Raw genomic sequence first — 22,706 nt, 5'->3', positions numbered from 1 at the left:
AGTTAGGGGTTTTTTCCTTGAGTTTTAAGAGCAGATGAATCAAAGGATAGGTAGGTGTAAAGACAGAAGTAGGTGTGTTTATGTTTGTATTTCTTGGCTCTGTCGACTGAAAAAAGACCTAGGAGCATCAGCACTCCAGGCCTTGTGCCCAGACTGCAGATTTTAAAAGCTTTTGCTCATTAAAAGTAGGTCTGGGGCTTGAGGGTGCAGCTCAGTGGTAGAGCATTTGCCTAGCATTTGTGGGGACATGGGTTTGATTCTCAGCACCACCAAAACAAAAAAAAGAAAGTTCTTTGGAGAAATGACTGCTTCTAGGTTCTGTGACTGAATATGACTGAAGCAGAGAAAGTACACGAAGATTTGTTCAAGAGGAAGATGACAGAAGCACACCAAAGGACAGAGGAGACAATGGATCAAGGAGGAAACAGCAAGGGACATTAGAAAATGCCTTGAGACAAACATAAACAGAAACACAGCATGTCAAAATTAATGCGATTCGGTGAAGAAAGCTTTAGTATAAATGCTTAGGTAGAAATAGAAAAAAGTCAGGTGGTGTAACCTCTGTACTCTGGATGCTGCGGCAGGAGGATCAGGAGTTCAAGGTCAGGTTGGGCTACAAAGCAAGAGGCTGTGTCACAACAGAAAAAAGCCAGGCATAGTGCCACAGGCCATACAAAGTCCCGGCTATTCAAGAGGTTCAAGCAAGAGGATCGTTTGAGGCCAGCCTAGGCTGCACAGACTATCTCAAGAAAAAAGATCCCAAGTCAACTTCAAGAAACTGGTGCCAGTGACTCACATCTCTAATCCTAGCTACTTGGGAGGCTAAGATCAGAGGATTGAGGTTCGGGGTACCCAGTCCAGGCAAAAGAAGTTTGCAAAACCCCATCTGCTCTGTCTGCTCCCAAGCAAACCTCAGGGCAGACTCCATCTCCGCCAGTCCCTCCACCAGCTCCGTGGCAGCCAGCCCGGTGAAGATTGGCAGATCGACTTCGCTCATATGCCCAAACAAAAAATTCCGATACCTTCTCACTTTTGTTGATACTTTCACAGGGTGAATTGAAGACATTCCCACAGCCACAGAAGGGGCTGCAATCGTGGCCAACACTTGTCCGTCACATCATTCCCCGTTTTGGTCTTCCACAAAGTCTCCAGTCGGACAACGGCCCTGCCTTCATTTCCAAGGTCACTCAACTGGTTTGTAAGCACCTGGCCATCACTTGGAGGCTCCACACCCCGTACCACCCCCAATCCTCGAGTAAGGTTGAACGGGCCAACGGCCTGATCAAACAGCAGCTCACCAAGTTGTCCCTGGAGCTCTGGCTCTCCTGGGTTGATCTGCTGCCCCTGGCCCTCACTCGCCTCCGAGCAGCCCCTAGGCAGCCAACAGGCATAAGCCCCTTTGAGCTGTTGTACAGCCGCCCCTTTCTCCTCTCCCACACTTTCCCATCAAACACACCTCCCTTAACAGGATACCTACCTTACCTCACTGTCCTCTGCTCTCTGCTCCGAGCCCACGCAGATCGTTACCTACCCCAATCAGACGCTGTTCCGCCAGAGCGTGGCCCCCTGTCTCCAGGCGACAGCGTTCTTCTCAAGCAGCTACATCTGAAGCCCCTCCAACCCAGATGGAGGGGTCCATACACCGTCATCCTTACCACTCCCTTGGCGGCAAAGCTCTTGGGACACCCTGCCTGGTACCACCTCACCCGCCTTAAGAAGCTCCCACCTACCATTTCTACCAAAACTTGGCAAGTCACACAGGTGGGGCCCACTTCCCTTTGGATCTCTCAGGCTGGGAACACTCAATGCTGCTCCTAGCTCTCTCCCCAACCCTATCTGAACCATCTTCCTCTTATCGCTGGAGATTCAGGATTCAAGAAACATATACAAAGGACAATAGGGTGGTCACCCGCCTCATCGACGCTGGGGATTGCCCCCCCCCCCCCCCCCCCCCGTGGGGTGTAGCGGACCGCTTACCCTCCAGTTTCAGCACTCCTTTAGCAGCACATATGGAACAAGAACTATAAATCTTGGTTATTTCTGTTTTACATTTAATCAAACCAAACCATACTGTCAGGAGGGGGCCAAATGGGTTGAGGAATATGGAGGATGTCCATATTGGTCCTGCAAAATTCATTACATTAAGTGCAACACTGGATCTCACTCAGGCAACTCGCTGGAAGCTTCCTATGATGGCTCCCAGGTACGCCTTTACATTCCTGACCCCTGGGATAATAGATGGGCAACCGGGGTGATAGCCAAGGGATATCAGTCTGGGTACTACACACATCCCTCAACAACCTTCAAGATCTGGAGGCTATATGAACGAGTGGTCCCCCAGATTCTCAAGTGTACTAAAGGACCAGGCAAAAGCCATTAGAGAGGCAGAAAACAGTCTTCAAAACAAAACCGGAGAGACCCTATTTCCTGGCTGTCCCTGGTGCAGGAAGGTGCCAACTTGCTAAATAGGTCAGGTCTGGCCAATGTAACTAAATGCTTCCTCTGTGCCACATTGTCCAGGCCCCCACTTGTAGCTGTTCCCTTACCTGGGCCATTCCCATCAAACGGGTCAGCCTCCACACCTCCGCACGCCCCCATCGTGGGAGCCCTTCTATATAGAGATCCTCTATCCCCACAGTTGCCCTTCTGCTACTCTGATCCTGGCTGAATGTGTAACACCACTAACTCTACCATATCAGACTCCCTCTGGGCCCCTCCAGGAGGCTTCTTTTGGTGTAATGGCACACTTTCAAAAAACCTTGCCCAACAGGCCCTGATTTCCCAGCTCTGCTTACCTGTCTCTATGGTTCCCCAACTTACCATGTAAGGAAGAGTAGAATTCTTCCAACTCATAGACCTTACCTCAAAAATCCGGCCCTCACCTCAACATAGAGCTAGGAGGGCTGTCTTCCTGCCTGTCCTTGTGGGAATATCTTTGACAGCCTCAGTGGCGGCCACTGGTCTCAGCTCCGGTGCCCTGGCTCACTCAATGATCCAGACCCAAAGGTTCTCTCAACAGGTCCTGGCAGGCTTTGAGGACTCAGCAACATCCCTTGCCTCTCTTCAAAGACAGATAACTTCCCTAGCTCAGGTAGCCCTACAGAACCACCATGCCTTAGACCTTCTCACGGCAGACAAAGGGGGAACTTGCTTCTTACTTCGGGAAGAATGCTGCTACTATATTAATGAGTCAGGCGTGGTGGAAACTCGTGTCAAGTCTCTTCACAAGCTCAGCGATGAGATGTGCCGCTACAATACTGCCTCAACTGACACCCCTGACTGGTGGAATTCAACCCTGTTTAACATTCTCACCCCACTGATTGGTCCCCTGGTGATTATTTGTCTCTTTCTGCTTCTGGCACCCCTTCTCTTTCGATTTTTCCAGGACTGCCTATGCCAGTTAATGCGAGCAACCTTCAACCAAATGATGCTCCAGGTCTATGACTACCAGCCTCTCCCCACGGGGTCCGGCTGCACCGGTGAAACGCCCAAGACATCCCTAGCTCCTAACTCCGCCCCCTTCAGCAGGAAGTAGCCAGAATGGATTCTGCGCCCCTATACCAAAGAGTCTGGGATGTTTGGCTATTGGGCACCCACCGCATGGCGATCAGGGACTTTCCACTCCACCCTCCCCCTTCCTCTTCCCCCTCTGGTTGCCACGGCAACTCCCTCCAGTGGGCAATAGGTTTCGACCTATCCTATAGGTCCACATTACCCTGAGCCTCCCCCTCACTAGGCCTCAACCTATCCCGGCACTCCACGATGCCCGAAGCTCTTGACCTCACCCAGATTATAAAAACTGAGCTGCCATTTCTCAGGCATGACTTCTTTGGCCCTGTTCTTTGGGGACGGTGAACCTCACCAGAGAGCGCACTCTCAATAAAGTCTGCTTAAAGCCTGCTTGCTTTGTTATTTGGCTCCGATTCGGCCTTCCCATCTGCGTTGACCTAACAGATTCTTGTGAGTGGAAGTGGGGCTTGAGTAAGCCGAAGGGCTTACTCTCCCTCTCCCTACACACAGAACTCTGGAGTGTGGGATTGAGGGGAAGGCCTCTCCCCTTGGTGGGCCCCAAGTCTGACTTGTCCGTCTTCCTCCAAGCTATCAAAATTCGTTGGACAGATGTCCTCAGGCCGAAGCTCTGCTTACCTATCTGGGTTCCTGATTTCATCCAGTCTGTGACCTGAGAAACTGTTTTATCTTTTTCTCAAAGATTTGATGTATTTGGGAGTTTCTTGTTTGATGTAGCAGTAATGGTCAATGTATAGAGGGCAGATAGTAAGCATTGTAGGCTCTGTGAACAGAACTAGACAGGTTCTCTTGTCACTCTTCAGCGATGGGCTGAAGCACACAGAAGCTGAAGATGAGCAAATGTACTGCTTCGTTTATAGGAGCCCAGCCATGGCTGTGAGCCACAGCAAGCCCATTACTGAGCTGGAGTTTGTGGCTTACCTGTCGTCCTAATAACATCTGTTACATGCAAACCCTCTCCCCAGTTTTTTTATTTCTTTTTGTGCGTTATATTTTAGAGACTAGGTTTTTCTCTTTTGAAGATGAGTAATAGTACATTTAAGGGCTGATGGAGGGGCTCAAGTGGTGGAGCGCCGCCTAGCAAGCGTGAGGGCCTGAGTTCACAGGCCAGTACTACTAAAAAACTCATTGTCACATTTAATGTAACTATTTCTGAGGCCGGGTCCCTGACCTCACCATGTTACTTGGTAGCTTTGTCAGATGAATTTTAGAGGCATTTTTGTTGAGTTCTGTGAATTACTCTTGTGTTTCAGTTGGAGTTCTGTTAGCCCATAACTTAATTTAGGAAGAACTGTTTAGACCATTCATTTAATAATATTAAGTGTTTCACTGTCCAGATCTTTATTTATTTCTCCCCGTAATATTTGGTCATTTTCTTCATATCAGTTGTATATGTCCTTTGTTTTGGTAAATTGCTAGTTGAGTTTTTTTCATTGCTATTGCTAATTGAATGCCTTTTTAAAATTGCATTTTCTAGTCAGTTATTACTACCACACGAGAATGTGCTTCACTCTTGAGAGTTTGGATTTGTCTTTTATTTTCTTTTCTGAAGTTTTAATTGCTTAATGTTGTGACTGGTTTCTGTTGGGCTGTGTTGGTGTGTAATCATGCTGTCTGCATGTCATCATAAGCTTGACTTCTAGTGTTTTTTTGTTTTGTTTTGTTTTTGCATTGGCAAGAATGGCCAATATGAGAGAGAATGAGAGAAAAAAAGTCTTTGTTTTGCACCTGTTATTAATGGATTTACCACTGCTATAAAATACATCATACTGATTCTTTCTTTTCTTTCTCTGTATATTTTGTTTTTTGGCCTTGCTGCATTTGAACTCAGGGCCTCACGCCTGCCAGGCAAGTGCTCTAAAACTTGAGTCACACCACCACCAAGAACCATTGGTTCTAATTCTTTATGATAAGTTTGTTTAAAGTAGGTTGAGTTTTGTCAGCTGCCTTTTAAAAAATGCATTGGCAATAGATACTATATGATTCGTGTATAAGAGCCAAGAACTTCAAGAAGCTGGGCCGAGCTACTGGTACACGTCCGTAATTCCACCACTTAGGAGGCTGTGGCAGGAGGATTGAGACTGAAAGTCTAACCTGGGCTACAAAGCAATACCCTGTCTCAAAAAAAAAAAAAAAAGAAGAAGAAGAAGGAAAGAGTAATCTGTCTGGAAAGGCATACAGAAGCCTCCCATGCTGGGAGAGACTCGTTTACCCAGTTGAATGCATGAGTACAGCTGCTGAGCTGTCTGCTCACCACTGATGATTTTGTTGCGGTTATCTGTTTTGTAAGTGTATTGATCTGATCATATTGGGGGTTTCGTTTTGGTTTGGTTTTGCTTTGCAGCATTGGGGATTGCACCCAGGGTCTGAACACTTGCTGTGCGAGCACTCTACTACTTGAGCTATCCCCCAGTCCTTTTTGTTTTTGCTTTGTTTTTGAGATCAGGTCTTAATAACCCCTGCCTCTGCCTTCTGAGAGCTGGGATTACAGATGTGAAACACCATGCCCAGCTTTGGTTTCTATTAATGAAACTGTGGAGATAAGTTTGTCAAAGAAGTGCTTTCACCTGACAGTCCATTTTTAGATTTCTGGAATAAGCCATAGGTGATCATAGTTAAACCTCTTGACACAGTTTATCTATTTGCTAACATTTTTATTCTCGTTCAATAATACTGCTCAAGTGCTAGCACTTAGAGCTGCTAAGGGTTAGCAGGTTTTCTTTCTTGAATAAAACCTGTGCTGACGTTGGGCCTTCTCCTCTATCTCTCCACACTTTGCAGTCAATTGGGTGCCGAAACCTGGGGTGGGGCTTGTAGGGTTGACTATCGGCTCTTCATTCTTCCCAGGCTTACTCCCAAGCCCTGAATGGAGACTAGAGTTGTCCTCCCCATCCCCTGCTGTCTCCCCCACCCTTTCCTTCCCCTCTTTTCTTTGGTAGCTCTGCCAGGGACCATTCCCCATCCCTAGACCTTCCATCCAACACTGGCCTTCACTTTTGGTGACTTTCCCTTTTTCTGGGTTTCTCTCTCACTGCCTGTGCTACTGTGGACCACAGTGAAGCCCTGGTGCTAGATGAGAGAATCTCTCTCTCCACCAACTGGGGGGAGTCACCTGTTACTTTCCTAGACTATGAACTGGTCACGGCGATGCTCCATCCTTCTGCTGTGTCGTCCCACTGGGGATCACGCACATCCTTTCTCTCACAAAATAGACCAGAAGCCACCCAGACCCCTGAGGAACACACGCTGGATGCCTCCTAACTCTTTAGACTCTGGTTTCATGGACATCATCAAACCTAAATGACTGATTTTCTGTGGAACACAGTGTAGCCCCAGTATAAATTGGACAGTGATAACCATTGGCCTGAACAGGGCACTTTCAGTTTCCAAATTCAGAGTGACCTCGAAAACTGCCTCCAACATGATCCAGGGTCCCCTCTAGACCTTCACTTATCTCCACTCAGAACTTCCCCTCTGTCAGTCTGTTACTCCTTCCAGGTCCTTCTAGACAAAAGCCCCCCAGTAATGAACCACCCCCACTAAGTAAGCCTTGGCTCACTGATGTTGACCCCAACGAGGAAGCTCGTTGCCTAGCTCCCCAACCTCCCCTCCTTGGGTTGAGACTCCCCTCTGCTGTTCCACTCTATCCCCAGCCCCCACCATCTCTCCCTTCACCCCACCCTACGTGATCCCATTTCCTGTACTGTCCTCTCTCTCTCCCTTCCTCAGACCTGGCCACTGTCCTCCCCCTCTTCGAGATAGCAGGAGTAGAGTGCCTCATCCTTTCTTATTCCTTTCTCTTTTTTTGAGCTATCACAAATTGAAAAGCATCTTGGCTCCTTTGTGTCAGACCCTACCACACACCACAAAGAATTTCCGTATGACCCATGGCATACGTGTTATCCTCCCCCCGCCCCCAGGACAAGGACCATATCCGGCACATTCCATCAGTGGTATGAACACCTGCCTCTCCAACAGTCATTGTCCCCAGAGGAGATTCTAACTGGGACTATTAGCGGGTTCCCAGGATTGGAGATGAAGGGGACACCTGTCTCCTAGCAGGATGGATAAGTCTGCTCTCAAGGCAGTCAGCTATGGAGAAGATTAAGGAAATTACTTGGGCCAGATGAGAACCTGTCTGTTATCCCCAGTTAACAGAGGCAGTGATGACATAGACCCACTAACCCCAGACGCTAACCAAGGCCTCTTTTGGTTAAGGCATCATCCCCTACACCCTTCTCACCATATTCCACCCTCCATCACTCATTTCTCTGTGCTGGACCTCACAGATGCCCTCTTCACCATCCCTCCAGACCCTTCCAGCCAGGATCTGTTTGCCTTCTCATGGACAGACCCTGACCCCACGTTTCCACACAGCTAACCTGGACAGTCCTGCTCAGGGCTTCTGAGTCCAGCTCCCACCTATTCAGCCAGGCTCTGGCCAGTGACCTCACATCTGTCCCTCCCCTCTGCAAGCAAACTCCTACAGCATGTAGATGGTTTGCTCGTCTGTGGTCCCTCCTAGACCTGTCCGCCAAACACCCCACAACTTGATCTCCTCCCTGACAAGGGATGTAGGGTCACCCTTTCCAAGGCCCAAATATCAGCCTCACAAGTCACTTCCCTGGGTCTTACCCTCACCTCACACTTTGCGGTCATCCCACAGTCCTGCAAACAGATAATCTTGCTCCCAGAGAAAAGGGACCATCTGTTCTTTCTGGGTCTGGCTGGATATTTCTGTCTGTGGATTCCCAATTTCAACCTCCTTGCCAAGCTTCTAAACATAACATCTCAAAAAACACTCAGATCTCAGTCCCTTTGAACTACTCTATGGCCATCCTTTTGTCCTTCACCACGTACCCCACTCCTCTACCTCACTTCCCCTGGAAGACATCTGGCCCACTCTCTACCTTTCCCAACAGTAGCCTATGCTGACTGTCATCGTCCCAAACCTTCCTGACCTCCCAGTTCAGTCTCCCGCCATGCAACTGGGGGGATTGGGTCTGGATTATGAATTCTTCAGCATCATTAGAACCTAAATGGCAGCTGGACACCAGTGGCTCACGCCTATAATCCTAGTTACTCAGGAGGATCACGGTTCAAAGCTAGCACAGGCAAATAGTTTGCAATACTTGATCTTGAAAGAAAGAAACCCTTCACAAAAAAGGACTGGTAGAGTGGCTCAAGGTATAGACACTCACTGAGTTCAAGCCCCAGTACTGAAGAAAGAAAGAAAAATAAATAAATAAATTGCAAGGGCCGCACCAAATGATTTTGACTTTACACCCACTGCAGCCCAAGTCAAGGGGCTTCCACATTGGTTTCACCACACCCAACTAAAGGTACACCCCAGTCAACCCTATGGAGGCTCCCAAGCCACCTCCATCGCCCACACACCTAAATATTCCTCTCTCCAGAGGATCCACCTCACTCACCTGACCAGAGTTGCTGAGACATCCTAACCTCTGCTGGCATCCCTTTCCCTGCCCCCCACTTGGTCCCTCAGACCTGGACCTCTTCTCCCTCGTACAAGAACTATAGCTTGCGGGAACCTTTCAGTACTTTTTTCCAGCTCAGGTCTCCTCCTTCACCGTCTGCTTATGTCTTGTTTCTGCCATCCCTCCCACCAGCTGGGACTTATGTCAACTCACACAAAGACTGTGATAAAAAAGAACTCCTTGTTGTCTTCAGACTGCTGGATCTGTATGTCCACACAGTCCCAGCAGTCCACTGCCCTTCACCTGGCCTCCAGCACTGGTTCAACTCTGACACTCCAGATTACATATTCAGCAGCCCCAATCCCAGGCCCTCGCCCCAACCCGCCTCAACCCATATCCTCCGTCCAGCACCTCTGGTATTGTCAACTAAGTGTGGTTATTCTTTCCACTCCATCTGTATACCAAAAACTTACTGAAAGTCCCCAGCAACCAAATCCTTCCCCTCTGTCTCTCTTCAGACCATCAAAGTCTACACGTTCCCATATCAGCGGCTGGCTGGGTTAATCCCTTACGCATTTCAGGCTCCCCCAAAATAACCAGTGCTACTTCCCCCATGAACTGCCCTCAGCACTTAGGCTGTTCCCAAAGCAGGACCCAACCTTGCAGACTGCTCAAACACCCCTACTTGCATGACCCCCACTCTTCAATGGCTCCCACTCCTGGAAACACTTGCTGACCTAGCCCATTCTTACTCCAAAGCCAGGAACTGACCTAGTAGCTCAATACCAGCCTCACATAGGGGCTGTGCTGTCCCTCTCCTCAGTCTGAGAATCAGGAAAAAAAAAACCCACCCCTTTAAGGTATATGGCTGGTCCAAGGCCAAAGAGACCTCCTGGCTGGCTGCTTTCATTTGTGACTTCTGTCTGTCCACACCATGTCTTTTTTTCCTGTATAAAACTTCATCCTGTCTTTGTTTACCTGCTAACTGTCCAGCAGCTGTACTGTCATACACCAGATCCCTGATCCAGGCATACTACCAAATAATCAGAAGGTCCAGGCCCCCTCTCAACCTCCTTATCCTCGAGGGTCCCGAGCCCACAGCCACGCAGGTTATTTCACTCTGTGTTGGCCTATGAATCTCAGCCTCCTCGTTAACTTCCAGCAACTCTCCAAAAGTTTCACTGACATCTAAGTCAATCCCTCTCCACCCTCTAAAACCATCTGGATTCCTTGGCAGGAGTGGTCCTCCAGCACCGTGGAGCCCTTGCTCTCCTAACTGCTAAAGAGAGGGGAACGTGCCTCTTCACACAGGAAGAATGGTGCTTTTATAGCAACCGGTCCAGGTCGTTCCCAGTGCTGTTAAGAGACTTCAGGACTGCACAGCCAATCTCTGACAGTGAGCACACTGGGCAGCTGGGAGCCGTGGTCTGCCTGGGCTAAGGGGATGCCATGGATGGTGCCTCTATTGGGACTCCACATTTTTTTCCTCATTCTGCTGTGTCTAAATTCTCTCTCACTTTGTTTCCCAGAAGCTCAATGCATTTGTCGAGGATACCACCTTGAAGCAGGTTGGCTCCATTCTGTTCTTTCACCGGCCTGCTACAGCCTTCTAAAACAAGAAGACCCCGCTTACATCCTCTTCCCCTAAGAGACCTCAACACCCTGCCTCAGCAGGAAGCAGTTAACAGATTGTCATTGTCCCTTCCCCAACAGTATATAGACAAATCAAAAGGCAGGAATGTTAGGGTGGATAGGAAGGGCAGCCATGTTAGAACCAGACTCCCTCGCAGGTGACTCACTAGAAACTCCCCACCAGAGCCCAAAGAATGACAAATATCACTGGGAGGTGGGAGGGGAAGAAGGATAGGTAGCAACCTAGTGACCTTCCCACACCTCACTTTCCCTAGGTACCCAGTATCAGCTAACCACAAAAGAATTGTCCCTCTCAGCAATCTTCCTGGTACTTTTCCATCTACCCCCGGTCTGTAAGCTGCAGTGGGCTCTAGCTTGTGCTGCCACCCACCACCTCTGCAGGTTCTCTTTCCCAAATAAAACCTGGAGTGGTGGAGTGGCTCAAGTGGTAGGTAGAGTGCCTGCTTGGCAAGGGTGAGGCCCTGAATTCAAGTCACTGAATAAAACCTGTGCTGACGTTGAGCCATCTCCTCACCTATCTCCACGCTTTCAGGCTAATGCTGAAGCATTTATCATTTCTTTGTAATCATAGGTTATTTTAATTATTAATGAATGTAACACTGTGCAAAACTTCATACTTCCACATATGTCATGTGTTATTGTCAATCCTTCTACCATACACATTATAAAATAAAAGTATCTCTGGTAAAGGTGGAGCAGGAATGGAGGTTATAACTATCAGCTGAAATTTAATTTATTTTATGGTCCATAGGTCACAGCTGTCTTTCTTTGGCCCCAGTAATTTTAAGGTGGCTTAGTTGTACATTCACCTGGGCAATGGCTCGGCAATGCTACACATTAGCTATACAAGATATAAATGTGCCTGGCAAAAGTATTTTTGGTTAAAACTAGACAGTTATAAAGCATGGTACCTTGCTGGTAAACCTTTGCACTGGTTGGTGATTTTGCCTGTGGGCAGAGAACTCAGCTATTCATTTGTTCTTTGGGTTTTCACTTTGCTTTGATCATCCTCCTACCTCCGTCCCTGGTCAGCTCCCATTATCCTTCAAGCCTACACCAGCTCCCATTTTCCTGCAAGCTCTTTGCTAATAATCCCTTTAATTTCTGTCTTGCTCATTTTAGCAAGTGGGGAGAAAGGAGAAACCAGGTTATTTTTGTTATTTGAGGGAGCCTTCAGTTAAAGATTATATTTCAAATGTCACAAGATGTAAATGTCAAAACAGTCTTGACCAAAAAAAAAAAAAGAAAAATGTCTCATTACTTCAGGCACAGTTGGAACAATGGCTGTTTTAATGAAGTCCTTACTCTTTTGCTAAATATTGTGATGCAAAGTATCTAATTCCAAGATGTTTTCTCCCTCACCGTTTAGGATCATGGCTGCTGTTCCCCTAAATAATCTACAGGAACAACTGGAGCTCCACTCAGCCAGAAAACTTAGTAATAAACTCAGCCTCTCAAAACCAAAATCCTTGTAAGTAAATCGGTCACTTTTTGATCATATAGGCACACTAACTTATTATATAATATGGATGAGGATTCTTTCAACTTTTTTTTTTTTTGTGATACTAGAATTTGAACTCAGGACCTCAGGCTTGTTAGGCTCTTGAGCCACTCACCAGCCCTTTTTTGTTGGGTTTTTTCAAGATAGGGTGTCACGAACTATTTGCCTAGGGCTGGCTTCAAACCAGGATCCTCCTGATCTCTGCCTCCTCAGTAGCTAAGATTACAGGTATGAGCCATGGCGCCCGCTTGTTGTTTTGTTTTGAGACAGTTTCTTACTATGTAGCTGAGGCTGGCCTTGAACTTGCTTTGTAATCCAAGCTGGCCTGGACCTCTGGAGCCTTCCTGCCTCGGCCTCCAGAATGCTGGAGTTACTGTCATGCACCATCAGGCCAGCTTCTTTCAGCTCTTCCATTGTACAGATGAGGAAGAGAAGCTGAGAGGTTCAGTGTTTTCCATTTTGCAGATTAATAGCAGAGCATGTGTTAGCAGCATCGGTCAACACCTTTGCACGGTACCTGGCACATTGTACTTGCTCAGTAAAGATTTGTGAGCTAAATGAATTATCAGTTTTACTGTAAATTTGGGCAGATAGGTATACATTAGGTATGTGTTCTGTTTTAATATAATTTTACATCCTTTCTAAAACAGTGTAAAAGGAAACCACAGCTCTTCAGTTGTGCCCTTCCCTGCAGCCCTGCTCAACTCTCAGTGCCGTCTGCTAGCAGCTGGTGTTTATGCCATGTCCATGGATTGTTCTGGGTGCGTGACTGAAAGTCACTAGCAACCTCCATGACATTAAACCCAGCAGACAGACAGGACAGCTGTCTCCTGTGTTTGTCCTTCAGATCTCAGTGTGGCTAGCAGCTTTTCACTCTTTTCCCTTAAAATTTTATCATTTCATTCTCTTTTCGGGTTCTGGGGGTGATGTTCAGTAAGGACCACCACTCTGAGAAGTAAAGCAGGGAACGTCCTGGGTTACTCTCAAACGAGTCATCAGCCTCTGAACGGAAGGGTCAAAGAATACCAAATAGGACTTAAATTACTTGGTAAATTTTGGAATCATAGGGGAGGTAGATTGATTCTCTGCTCATTTGTAATACAATTAATGTAGCTTGCATTAGAATTAGGAAAAAAGTACTATAGAACTGTATCTAGTGAGTAGGTTTGTTAAAATGACCCTGTCTAGGGGCTGGGGTTGTAGCCCAGTGGTAGAATGCTTGCTCAGTGTTCACAGGCCCTGGGTTCAGTCCCCATCAACAAGAACAAATGAACACACCTCATTTGGCTTCTCCATTATTTCTCAGAGGTTTTACTTTTAAAAAGAAAACATCATCAGACAGCGATGCATCCGTGACCAGTGTATCAGTAGCAAGAACACCTGTGTTAAGTGACAAAGATGTGAATGTATCAGAGGCCTTTTCCTTCAGCGAGCCTCTGCCCCACACCCCAAATCAGCAGACAAGAACCAATGGCTTCTTTAAGAATACCCCAGCAGGACAGCGGACCCAGGGAACTGGTGCAAAACCACTCCTGCTAGATCCACTGCAGAGTCCGCAGGAAGTTTTACGTACCACCCAGAACTCAGCAGCTGTAAAGAAACCCCAACTCCATGATGCCACCTTCAAGAAATTAGAATTTAGTTCTTCGCCAGATTCTTTCAGCCCCAATAATGATTGGGATGATATGGATGATTTTGATACCTCGGCAACTTCAAAAGCATTTGCCACGCCACTCAGAAATCACGTTGTAAGAGTAAGCACAGCTCAGAAATCAAGAAAGGGCAAGAGGAACTTTTTTAAAGCACAGCCTGAGAAAGCAAACACAGCCAAGACTGGTCCGACTCCTTCACGCTCTGAAAGCCTGCACATTGACTTAACTGAGGAGCAGGAAGGCTCGGAATGCTTGAGCAGTGGGGTGATTTGCCTGGATGATGACCCCACTCCCAGTGTGCTTGAGAAGAAAGGGACCCAGGAGCATCACCCTTTGAAAGTTCAGGTGGGAGATGACAGAGGTAAGAATGGTTTTGCCTTCATCTCAGTATGTTCCACTGGGAACAGGAAATACCATAAGCTTCCATCCTGGAGGGTCTCCAGCTCTCCTGATGCTTATGGAACAGTCTGTTGGCCATATTGTGTATTCACTCCAGGGTAACTAATTTTGTATGTGTAGAAAGTAACACCTGCAGAGGCTAAGTGGGTCATTAGTGGCAGACTTGGAAAGTGACGTGAAGCCTTGCTATATAAATCATTGCTAATGATTGCACACAAACGATGGATGAATGATATGGTCTGACCGTCCTATTAAAGTACCATCAGGCATTGCTTCACCAATTGCCTCAGCAATTTCGACACTCTACCAACAGCAATGTGCTTACACAAACTATGATGGTTTAGCCTTCTACACACCCGGCCCCTGCAGGGTAGCAAGTGCTCGTGGGCGTCAAACCTGAGTGTGAGCCAGTGGTGAGTATATGTGTGTATGAGCATATCTAAATGTACAGGTACAGGTGTGAAAGATAAGTGGGACACCAGGACAGCACACCTCAGAACGGAGCTGCTCGGGGGGAGTGTGGGAGTGAACATGGAGGCCTGGGCGTTACTGTGCCCAAGTAGACGTCATAAACAGCACACTTAGTCTGCATGAAACTCATTTAAAAATTTATCTCCTCCTTAATAAATTAATCTTAGCTCATTGTCAGTTTTTTTACTTTATAAAACTTACAAATCTTTTAACTCTTACAGTCACACTTAGATTAATGCACACATTGTACAGCTGAGTACAAATGGTTTTTTCCTTATACCCTTACTCTAGAAGTCGTTTTCTTTCTTTGAGTTGGTCTCCCTCTGTAGCCCAGGCTGACCTTGAACTCTAGTCCTTCTGCCTCGACCTCCTATGTGCCAGGATTGTAGGTAAGAACCACTGCAAACAACACTGTCTTTTTTTTTTTTTTTTTTTTTTAACTTCTTTGATTAAAAAATAAGCTGGAGACTGGCAGAGTGGCTCAAGTGTAGAGCACTTGCCTAGCAATCATGAGGCCCAGAGTTCAAACCCCAGTGCTGCCAAAAAAACAACTGAACAAAACACATTAGCTTAGGCCTCCTCAGTGTTGGGATGGTCACCACTGTCTTCCATCTCCACCCTGAAAGGTCTCACTGGAAGGTCTTAGGAGGTCAAATGCAAATGGAGCTATCATCTAAGTGGAAAGAGTGCACTCTAAAACAGCAATAAAAAGTACAGCAAATGCATAAACCAGTGACACCAAAATCATTGTCATACCTGAACTGTGCATGGTGGGTCATGCATTCTCCTGTGACACAAGAGTTATTCAGCCCCATTTGTTTTGGGTTTTGGTGGCACTGCGGTTTGAACTCTGGACCTCTTACTTGCAAGGCAAGCATTTTACCTCTTCAGCCATGCACCCACATCCACAGCGTCTGGTGTTAATGTAGGCATACCAGTTTGCTTTTGGTTAGTTGTTTTGTTTTGTTTTGTTTCAGTACTCGGGGTACTTTTTGAACTCAGGGTCTTGTGCTTTCTAGGCAGGCACTCTGCTACTTGAACCACACCAACAGCTCTAAAATTTTTAAAAATTTTAAATACCTGAATTCCATCATGGTTGCTATAGGGTGAGGGAGAGCTGAATGGTGATTGCTAATAAGCAGATGATTATAGTCTAATCAGTTGTGTCGCTGTTCCTGAAAGGAATACTTGGTAGGAGCTATGGTAAAAGATAAATTAGCGAGCACCAGTGTGACATTACATTTAGCCCAAAAGAGAAATGCAAACAAATAGGTAGCTCTGGGGTAAAGTAGAGGTGGTTTATCTGTCCAAGCAGCAGTGTTTGTGCTGGGTGTGGTGGTACCTGTCTGTAATCCCAGCACTCAGAGTCTGAAGCAAGAGGAAGGAGCCTGAGCTGCATAGCAAGAGCCTGTTTCAAAACAAGCAAACAAAGTAAGTGTGTGCCATTAGATTTCCTGCTGCATGTTACCTTTCTGTGAGTAGAAAACTAAAACGAAAGCGCTGCTACTCAGTGTGGGCTTTGTAATTATATGAAGACAGGCATGAAAACCCCTAAGCTAGTCATCTTCAGCCTCGGTCCAGTGCTGGGCTGACTCCAGGTGGCTCCCAAGTCAGCCCACAGGAGCTCGTGAGAGGAGAGGGCCCTGTACAGAGGGCTGTCCCCAATGTTCACGCCTGTTCCTTCTGTCTCCTTAGGTATTAAGCTAACCTGTGTTTATCCACTGTTTTGCTCCAGATAATCGTGAAAGGAAGACCAGTGGGGAAGGAGCTGAATTGCTTTCAGCCGAGACAGTTCTATGCATTGAGCTAGGTGAGGATGGCGATGCAGATTTTGTTCCGCCGTCTCCAGAGGAAGAAATCGGCTCCACTTCTTCTTCCTCTTCAAAATGCTTTAGGTGAATAACTAGTGATGAGTATGCATTGTTGCTATTTACTGGTTGTCTTAGGTAAGACAACGCTAATGTGTTGTGTGCTTCTGGACTTTATCTTGCAGCCAAGTGAAAGCGTTGTTAGAGGCGGGACTCAAGGGTATCACTCCTGCCTTCCCAGTGCCATGCCCTGAGTTCAAACCCTACTCCCATCAAAAAGATATATCATTTACCTGAGCACCCTTGGCTCACACCTGTAATCCTAGCTATTTGGGAGGCAGAGATCAGGAGGATTGAGGTTCAAAACCAGCCAGGGAAAATAGTTTGAGAGACCCCATTTCTGAAACAACCAGAGCAAAATGTACTGGAGGAGTGGCTCAAGTGGTAGAATGTCAACTTTGCAAGTGCAAAACCCTGAGTTCAAACTCTAGTCCCACCAAAAAAACAAGAAAAAAAGAAATTGCTGTTCTCATACTCACTATCTTCCTTCCTAAGCCTCTCGAGGGCTGGAATTACAGGTATGCACCACCACACCCAGGAAAATAAATCACTTCATAAATTTTATTTAATTAGTCACATCTTAAGCAGGTGCAGTCTCCTACTCAGGAGTCTGAGGTGGGAGAACCGCCAGTCTCGGTCACAGCCCAGTTAAGTGGTGGAGTGTAGACGCCCCTTTTTAATCATGTAGCTGCATAAATAAGGAGGGAAGGACCGTTTTGTGTTAACTTGGCCCAGTTCCCCCTGGCTAGTGCTTTAACAGGTGTGTTGGGATGTTTGAAGAGGGGAAGGTTGAAATGCAGCACCATTCAGTGGTGGTGCCAAGAACCATAAGTGCTATCCTCTGTCCTCTTTTCCTTTCTGTTAGAAAATTAGATAGAACTGTAGAAAGTTATAAAACTGAGCCAAAGTTCAAATACCATCTGAACTCTTAAATCAGCGTTCTCATTTAGCAGGTGAAACAGCTGAAGGCCGGGGATGAGTTGGGAATTGCCCAGGATGAAACAGTTACGGTAGAAGGACCAAGATCCAGTGTCACACTTTGCTCTGTGCCTTCTGACTCCTTGTCAAATGCTAGGCTTTTTCCTTGACTGTTGAAAATCGAACTGCACAAATGACCGTGTAGCCACTCGAGCTAGGATTTTAAATAAGACAGAAGAGATACTTGTAGTGTTACACTTCCCACAGCTGTTTGCCTTGTTTGTGTTTGGTTCATTATTGGAATGGATACGAACTGTAATTTCGTATTCTGCTTTCTTCAATCTCACTGCAAAATGTTTTCCGTACCTCTGCACTTACATTCCTTTTGATGACTGTGTAGCTCATTGGCTTATCGTTACCTTAAAAACCTTTTACTTGATTTTTAGCAATTGGGAAATGGTTATTTACAAGGTTTATTCTCTGTTTATTTCCAGTACAGCATAGCATATGTATTTGTTTATATTATGTAACTGTTTCCTGCATATTTCTTTGGTCCAGTCTATAGCATGATTGGTTTGGCTGTTTTTTTCTTTATTTATAGTATGTTAAGGGATTTTGATGCCTCTGACAAAGAAAAGGACATTCTTAGCACATCAAAAGACCTTCTGTCAAAACCAGAGAGAATGATGACACAGGAGCCTGATGCCAAAACCAATACAGACGGTGACGGTAAAAAGCATTTAGCCATATGACATTTTTCAGCTTCTCTTTCTTAAGCAAAGTAAGATTGTATTTCCTTGCTGAGGCTGTGTAGTAGAAAATGTAAGTTCACTGAACCTTTCCCTCTGACAGAAAATCCCCCAGCCATTGATGAGCCAGCATTTGCTTGAGCGCCTCATAAACTCTTGTCTCATGAGGTTCATCCTGTCTTGAAAACGCTACTTGTTAGAGACTGCCCCCGCAGCTCTAATCCTTGTAAGGGAAGCACAAGCTCCAGATGTTGCTCTCCCCCGCCGCAGGCTTTAGACATTGGTTTCTAGACCTTTAACCCTCGTGCTTCTCCTTTGCCTATGCTTTGGTTCTGAATGTTTTTTTATTTTCACTTGTCTTTCTTCTTTTCTTTTTGTTCTTCACCAGTGCTGAGGATCAAACCCAGGGCCTTGGGCATGCCAGGCAAGTGCTCTACCACCAAGCCACATCTCCAGCCCTGTTTGAATTGTTTGCAGTTCACTTTTTAAATTTTTTGCTAAGCATCCAGTATAAATAACCCAGTAGCTTTGTAAGACTGGAAAACCAGAGCCCTTTCCGCTCTTAATTTCTACCTCCCAGAAGCACCTTAGTCTAGGAATTGGGATGCTTTTACTCCCGAAGGGTTTCTGGTAGTATTTTGTCTTTCTTCTTCTTTTTTTTTTGTTGTTGTTGTTGTTGTTGTTGTTGTGTTTTAAGTTTTAGCAAGGATTTATTTTCATGTAACAGGGGAAAGTTGGAAGACACGGGGAAAAAGGAGGGTAGGACATTTTCTGCTCCCCACACAGGAAATGAGTCGTAAAGACTCAAAATGGTGGTTCTTTTCTGTACCTTCATGCTCTAAGAAGGGAGAGCACAGGTGGTTGTGACTACTGCTGCCTGTCTGTTTAGTAATCATTAAACTGTGGACCTGGATGTCAAGATATGTGCCGTTTGTTATTTTAAAATATGGAAATGTAACAATTTTTTAAAAACTAAAAAAAAAAAAAAATAGGGTGGGGTGGCAGAGAGGCTGAAATGGTACAGCACTTGCCTAGCAAGCATGAGATCCTGAGCTCACACTCTGGTACCACAATCAATCAGTCAAAAACAAAATAAAATAAAATAAGATGTAACCCAGGCTTACCCAAAACACAGGGACAAAAGATAAGTTTTAGGACTTCCTTTTGCCAAACAGTCATTCCATTTTTGTCTCTACCCTTTCAAGAAGCCTTGCAGCGTCTTAACATCTCACAGGGGGAGGCAGGTGCAGAGATGGCAGTACTTGTATTTATCTTTTTCTCTTTCAGTCTCTAGAAACTTCTGTTACTTGGATGTTGGACTTCATCAGTTGTCTTATGTGTCTCTTGCTATTTTACTTTGTTGGATTTCCTCAGTTTTATCTTTTCTGTGAAGTGTATCATTTCTACCAAGTCAGTTTTCTGAGCTCTTTTCTGTTCATGACTATTTGTCTGGCAGGTGCAGCACTATGTGCACATGTGCAGTGCTCTCTGCATTGCAAATTTCTTTGTATTTCAGTCTCTAAAATATCTCATGTCCCAGGCACTCTCCTGAGTGCCCCACAGTGTAAAGTACTTTAATCTTTACACTGGCCCCTTAAGGCACTTTCTTTTATCTCCATCTTACAAATAAGCAAACTGAGGTACAGTAGAGTGGTCACGGAATCAGATGACAGCAGAGGTAGGATTTGAACCAGCAATCTTAAGACTCCAGCTCACACTGATAACCACTGCATGTCCTGTCTGGATCATTAAGTCCCACTAATAAGATGATTTCTAGGACACTTCTTCAACTAGCTTCAAATCTGCTTCTGTGGAGGTATAAAGGACTCAGAGGATTTTCAAGGTCAGGGTCTGAGGTGGCAGGAGGAAACGGATGGGGCGCTGTCTGTCCAGTGATGCAGACTGATGGAGGCCTGTCTCCCACCGTGGCTCCTGCTGTGTGCTATGGCAAAGTAGTCAAACCTCTCTGGACCTGGGGTGGTTGGGGGAGGGCCCTTAGTTTTGTTTTTGTTTTCATTTTTTTGAGACAGGTTTTGCTAAATAGCCCAAGCTAGCCTTAAACGCAGAATCCTGCCACAGCCTCCTGAATGCTAGGATTGCAGGCATGTGCCACCAGGCCCAACACACTGTTCTCTTCTGCCAGCTGAGAAGAATATCTATCTTTGTAGTGAGTTGTCCGGTTTCAAGGTACAGTATAAGCCTTCAATAAATGGTAGCTATTGTTACCTGGCAGTCTAGTAATCTTTCCAAAGAAGGAAATACATTAAGGTGGCTGTTTTGTTCTTATGAACTCTTCCTAACTCCATAACTGTTGCCTCTTTTTAGAGTTCACAGAGCAGCCATTTGACAGCATGTTCTAGACTGGTGCCTTGATTTGACATCAAGATCAGTGGCCTGTAACTTTTGGCAGTCACCTGCAATTGTTGTTTTTTTAAAATTAAAACAATGTTTGTCTGTCTTCACTTTGCTTGTTCTCCATATGCCTCGTGTATCAGCAGCAGAGGCTCTGCCATCTTGTTTGTGGGTTTGCTTGTAGTCTGAGGTGAAATCCATGTGGCAGGGAGACCTGAGCTCCTTTCCACTGTCTAGGTACTTGTGTCTCTCTGAGCTGGCCTTGGCTTTCAGCTCTTTTAGACTACATTCTCCTCTTTCCAATCCGCTGCTCATTCTCCATCATAGAAAACAGCAGTGACACAGGTATTCCATGGTTCCATTTTTACAACTCTAGCCCCCAACCCTATTTCCAGTCACCAGTACTCAGCAGTACAAGTACAGATGTCTTCGGTCATCCTCACTTCGTGCTCTGAACACTGTTGGTGTCCTCTCTTCCCCTTTCTCCTGCCCTGGTTGTCCTGGGCCTGGCCCCTATGGCCTCTTCTCTTCTCAACATGCCCCTCCCCTTCTTTCTGTCCTTGTCCCTGAGAATACTGTTTCCTCCCTGTGTCCCCAAAGAAACTGACTTTTCCTCCCACATGCCTTAAGCCCTTGAGGGTGAGCGATCTATGCTAAATTACTTGTTTTCTTTCCATCCTCTAAAACATCACGTCCTTTGAAATTGAATTTCTTAGTTATATGGCTTAGTTAAGAGAAAGTGCAAAACTCGATTCGGGGTGTGTAACTCAGTTGGTGCTGGGCATGTGTGAGGCCCTGGGTTTCACCCCATTGCTCTAAGTATTTACAGTTGCTTTACAGCCAGATGGATACATTTCCAGCAGCAGCTCATTCACGTGATGGACCACATCTGTAGGCTAGTTGACACCATTCCTGTGGATGAACTGAAGGCTTTGGACTGTGGGGACGAGCTGCTTGAACAGCGGAACATGAGGTATCTGGAGTTCTCTCCTTCTGAAGTGTGTCTGACTGCATTCCCATTCCACCCGAGTTAGAAAACGGACAGCGGTGTCCAGACTTTCTAACCTAGAAATTACACAAGGATGGGCTTCACCAAGTTTTACATTTACTTGCTTTTTAAACTGTTCCTTTAGGACTTTTGTATTCAAATTTTGTTTGGATTGAAAACTGAAGATAAATTTTCATGGCCTACTGTAGTCAGCTACATATACTGAATACATTGTTCTCTTTTTTCTCTTCAGAAGAAAACTCTTGGCTGAAGGAGATTTTAATAGAAATGATGTCAGTCTTTTGGGTTCAGTGTGGAGACACAGGGCTGATTCACTTGGGAACACTGTGGAGGGGGACTCCTGCCCTGCAGGGAACTTGCTCAAGGAGTTAACGTCTCCATACCTTCCCTCAAGCTCTCTTTCCACCACTCTGGGAAAGACAGTGCTCTCTGAAAGGCCAGGATTCAGTCCACATTTACAGAAATCCTTTGTGAGTGGAAAACGGGCTGAAACGCCAAGGAGAGAAAAAAGAAACGAAAGTGCTTATTTCCCAGGAAATGTTCTCACAAGTACTGCTGTGAAAGATCAGAGTAAGCACACTGCTTCAGGAAATGACTTAGAAAGAGAAAGCCAGGCTTTCTGTGATATTGATAATTTTGACATAGATGATTTTGATGACGATGATGACTGGGAAAATATAGTGCATCATTTACCAGCCAGCAAATCTTCTACAGCTTCCTACCCACCTGTCAGGGAAGGTGGGCCGATTAAATCTGTATCAGAGGAGATTTCTTCAGCCCACGCAGACTGTCTGCCAGTGGTATCTACTGCTCGAAATAAAAACTTCTCAGAGTCAGTTCAGAAGTACACTGGTAAGTTTAAAATAAACTGAATGCTTAAATATTATAGGAAAACAAAACTGTCCAAAATAGGACTTGTGTAAGAAAAACCATAGTAAGTCATCAGTGCCTGAAAACCACATTGTTCCTGTGCAAATTTCTACTGATAATATGAATTACAAATCACAGTTCCAAAGGCAAGTTGCTCTTGTCTCTGCAGCAGCTGTACGTTTATGAAATGTGTAATTATAGCCTGTTGTAGTAAGCTCTAAAGTCATTACAAATGTGCTTTGCCTTTAAATTAACATTTTTCCTTCCTCAAACAGTAAAGCTCAGGAGAGCCAAATTT

General features: G+C 45.8%; 1 protein-coding gene across 3 annotated transcripts in view; it reads left to right on the top strand.

The window, feature by feature from the left end:
- The window catches only part of Blm (BLM RecQ like helicase), a 69,243-nt gene that overhangs the window by 5,715 nt on the left and 40,822 nt on the right, over nucleotides 1–22,706 (top strand). For all 3 annotated transcript variants that reach the window (XM_074062029.1, XM_074062028.1, XM_074062030.1), the window contains exons 2-7: nucleotides 11,989–12,090; nucleotides 13,427–14,133; nucleotides 16,378–16,537; nucleotides 18,030–18,157; nucleotides 21,370–21,502; nucleotides 21,771–22,390. In XM_074062029.1, coding sequence (XP_073918130.1) covers nucleotides 11,993–12,090; nucleotides 13,427–14,133; nucleotides 16,378–16,537; nucleotides 18,030–18,157; nucleotides 21,370–21,502; nucleotides 21,771–22,390 — 1,846 coding nt within the window. In that variant the 5' untranslated portion in view covers nucleotides 11,989–11,992. The remainder of the gene's footprint in view (nucleotides 1–11,988; nucleotides 12,091–13,426; nucleotides 14,134–16,377; nucleotides 16,538–18,029; nucleotides 18,158–21,369; nucleotides 21,503–21,770; nucleotides 22,391–22,706) is intronic.

The sequence above is a fragment of the Castor canadensis genome, chromosome 19 (assembly GCF_047511655.1).
Source record: "Castor canadensis chromosome 19, mCasCan1.hap1v2, whole genome shotgun sequence".
In the NCBI taxonomy this organism is placed as follows: Eukaryota; Metazoa; Chordata; class Mammalia; order Rodentia; family Castoridae; genus Castor; species Castor canadensis.
This window is presented reverse-complemented; position numbering and strand designations above follow the sequence as displayed.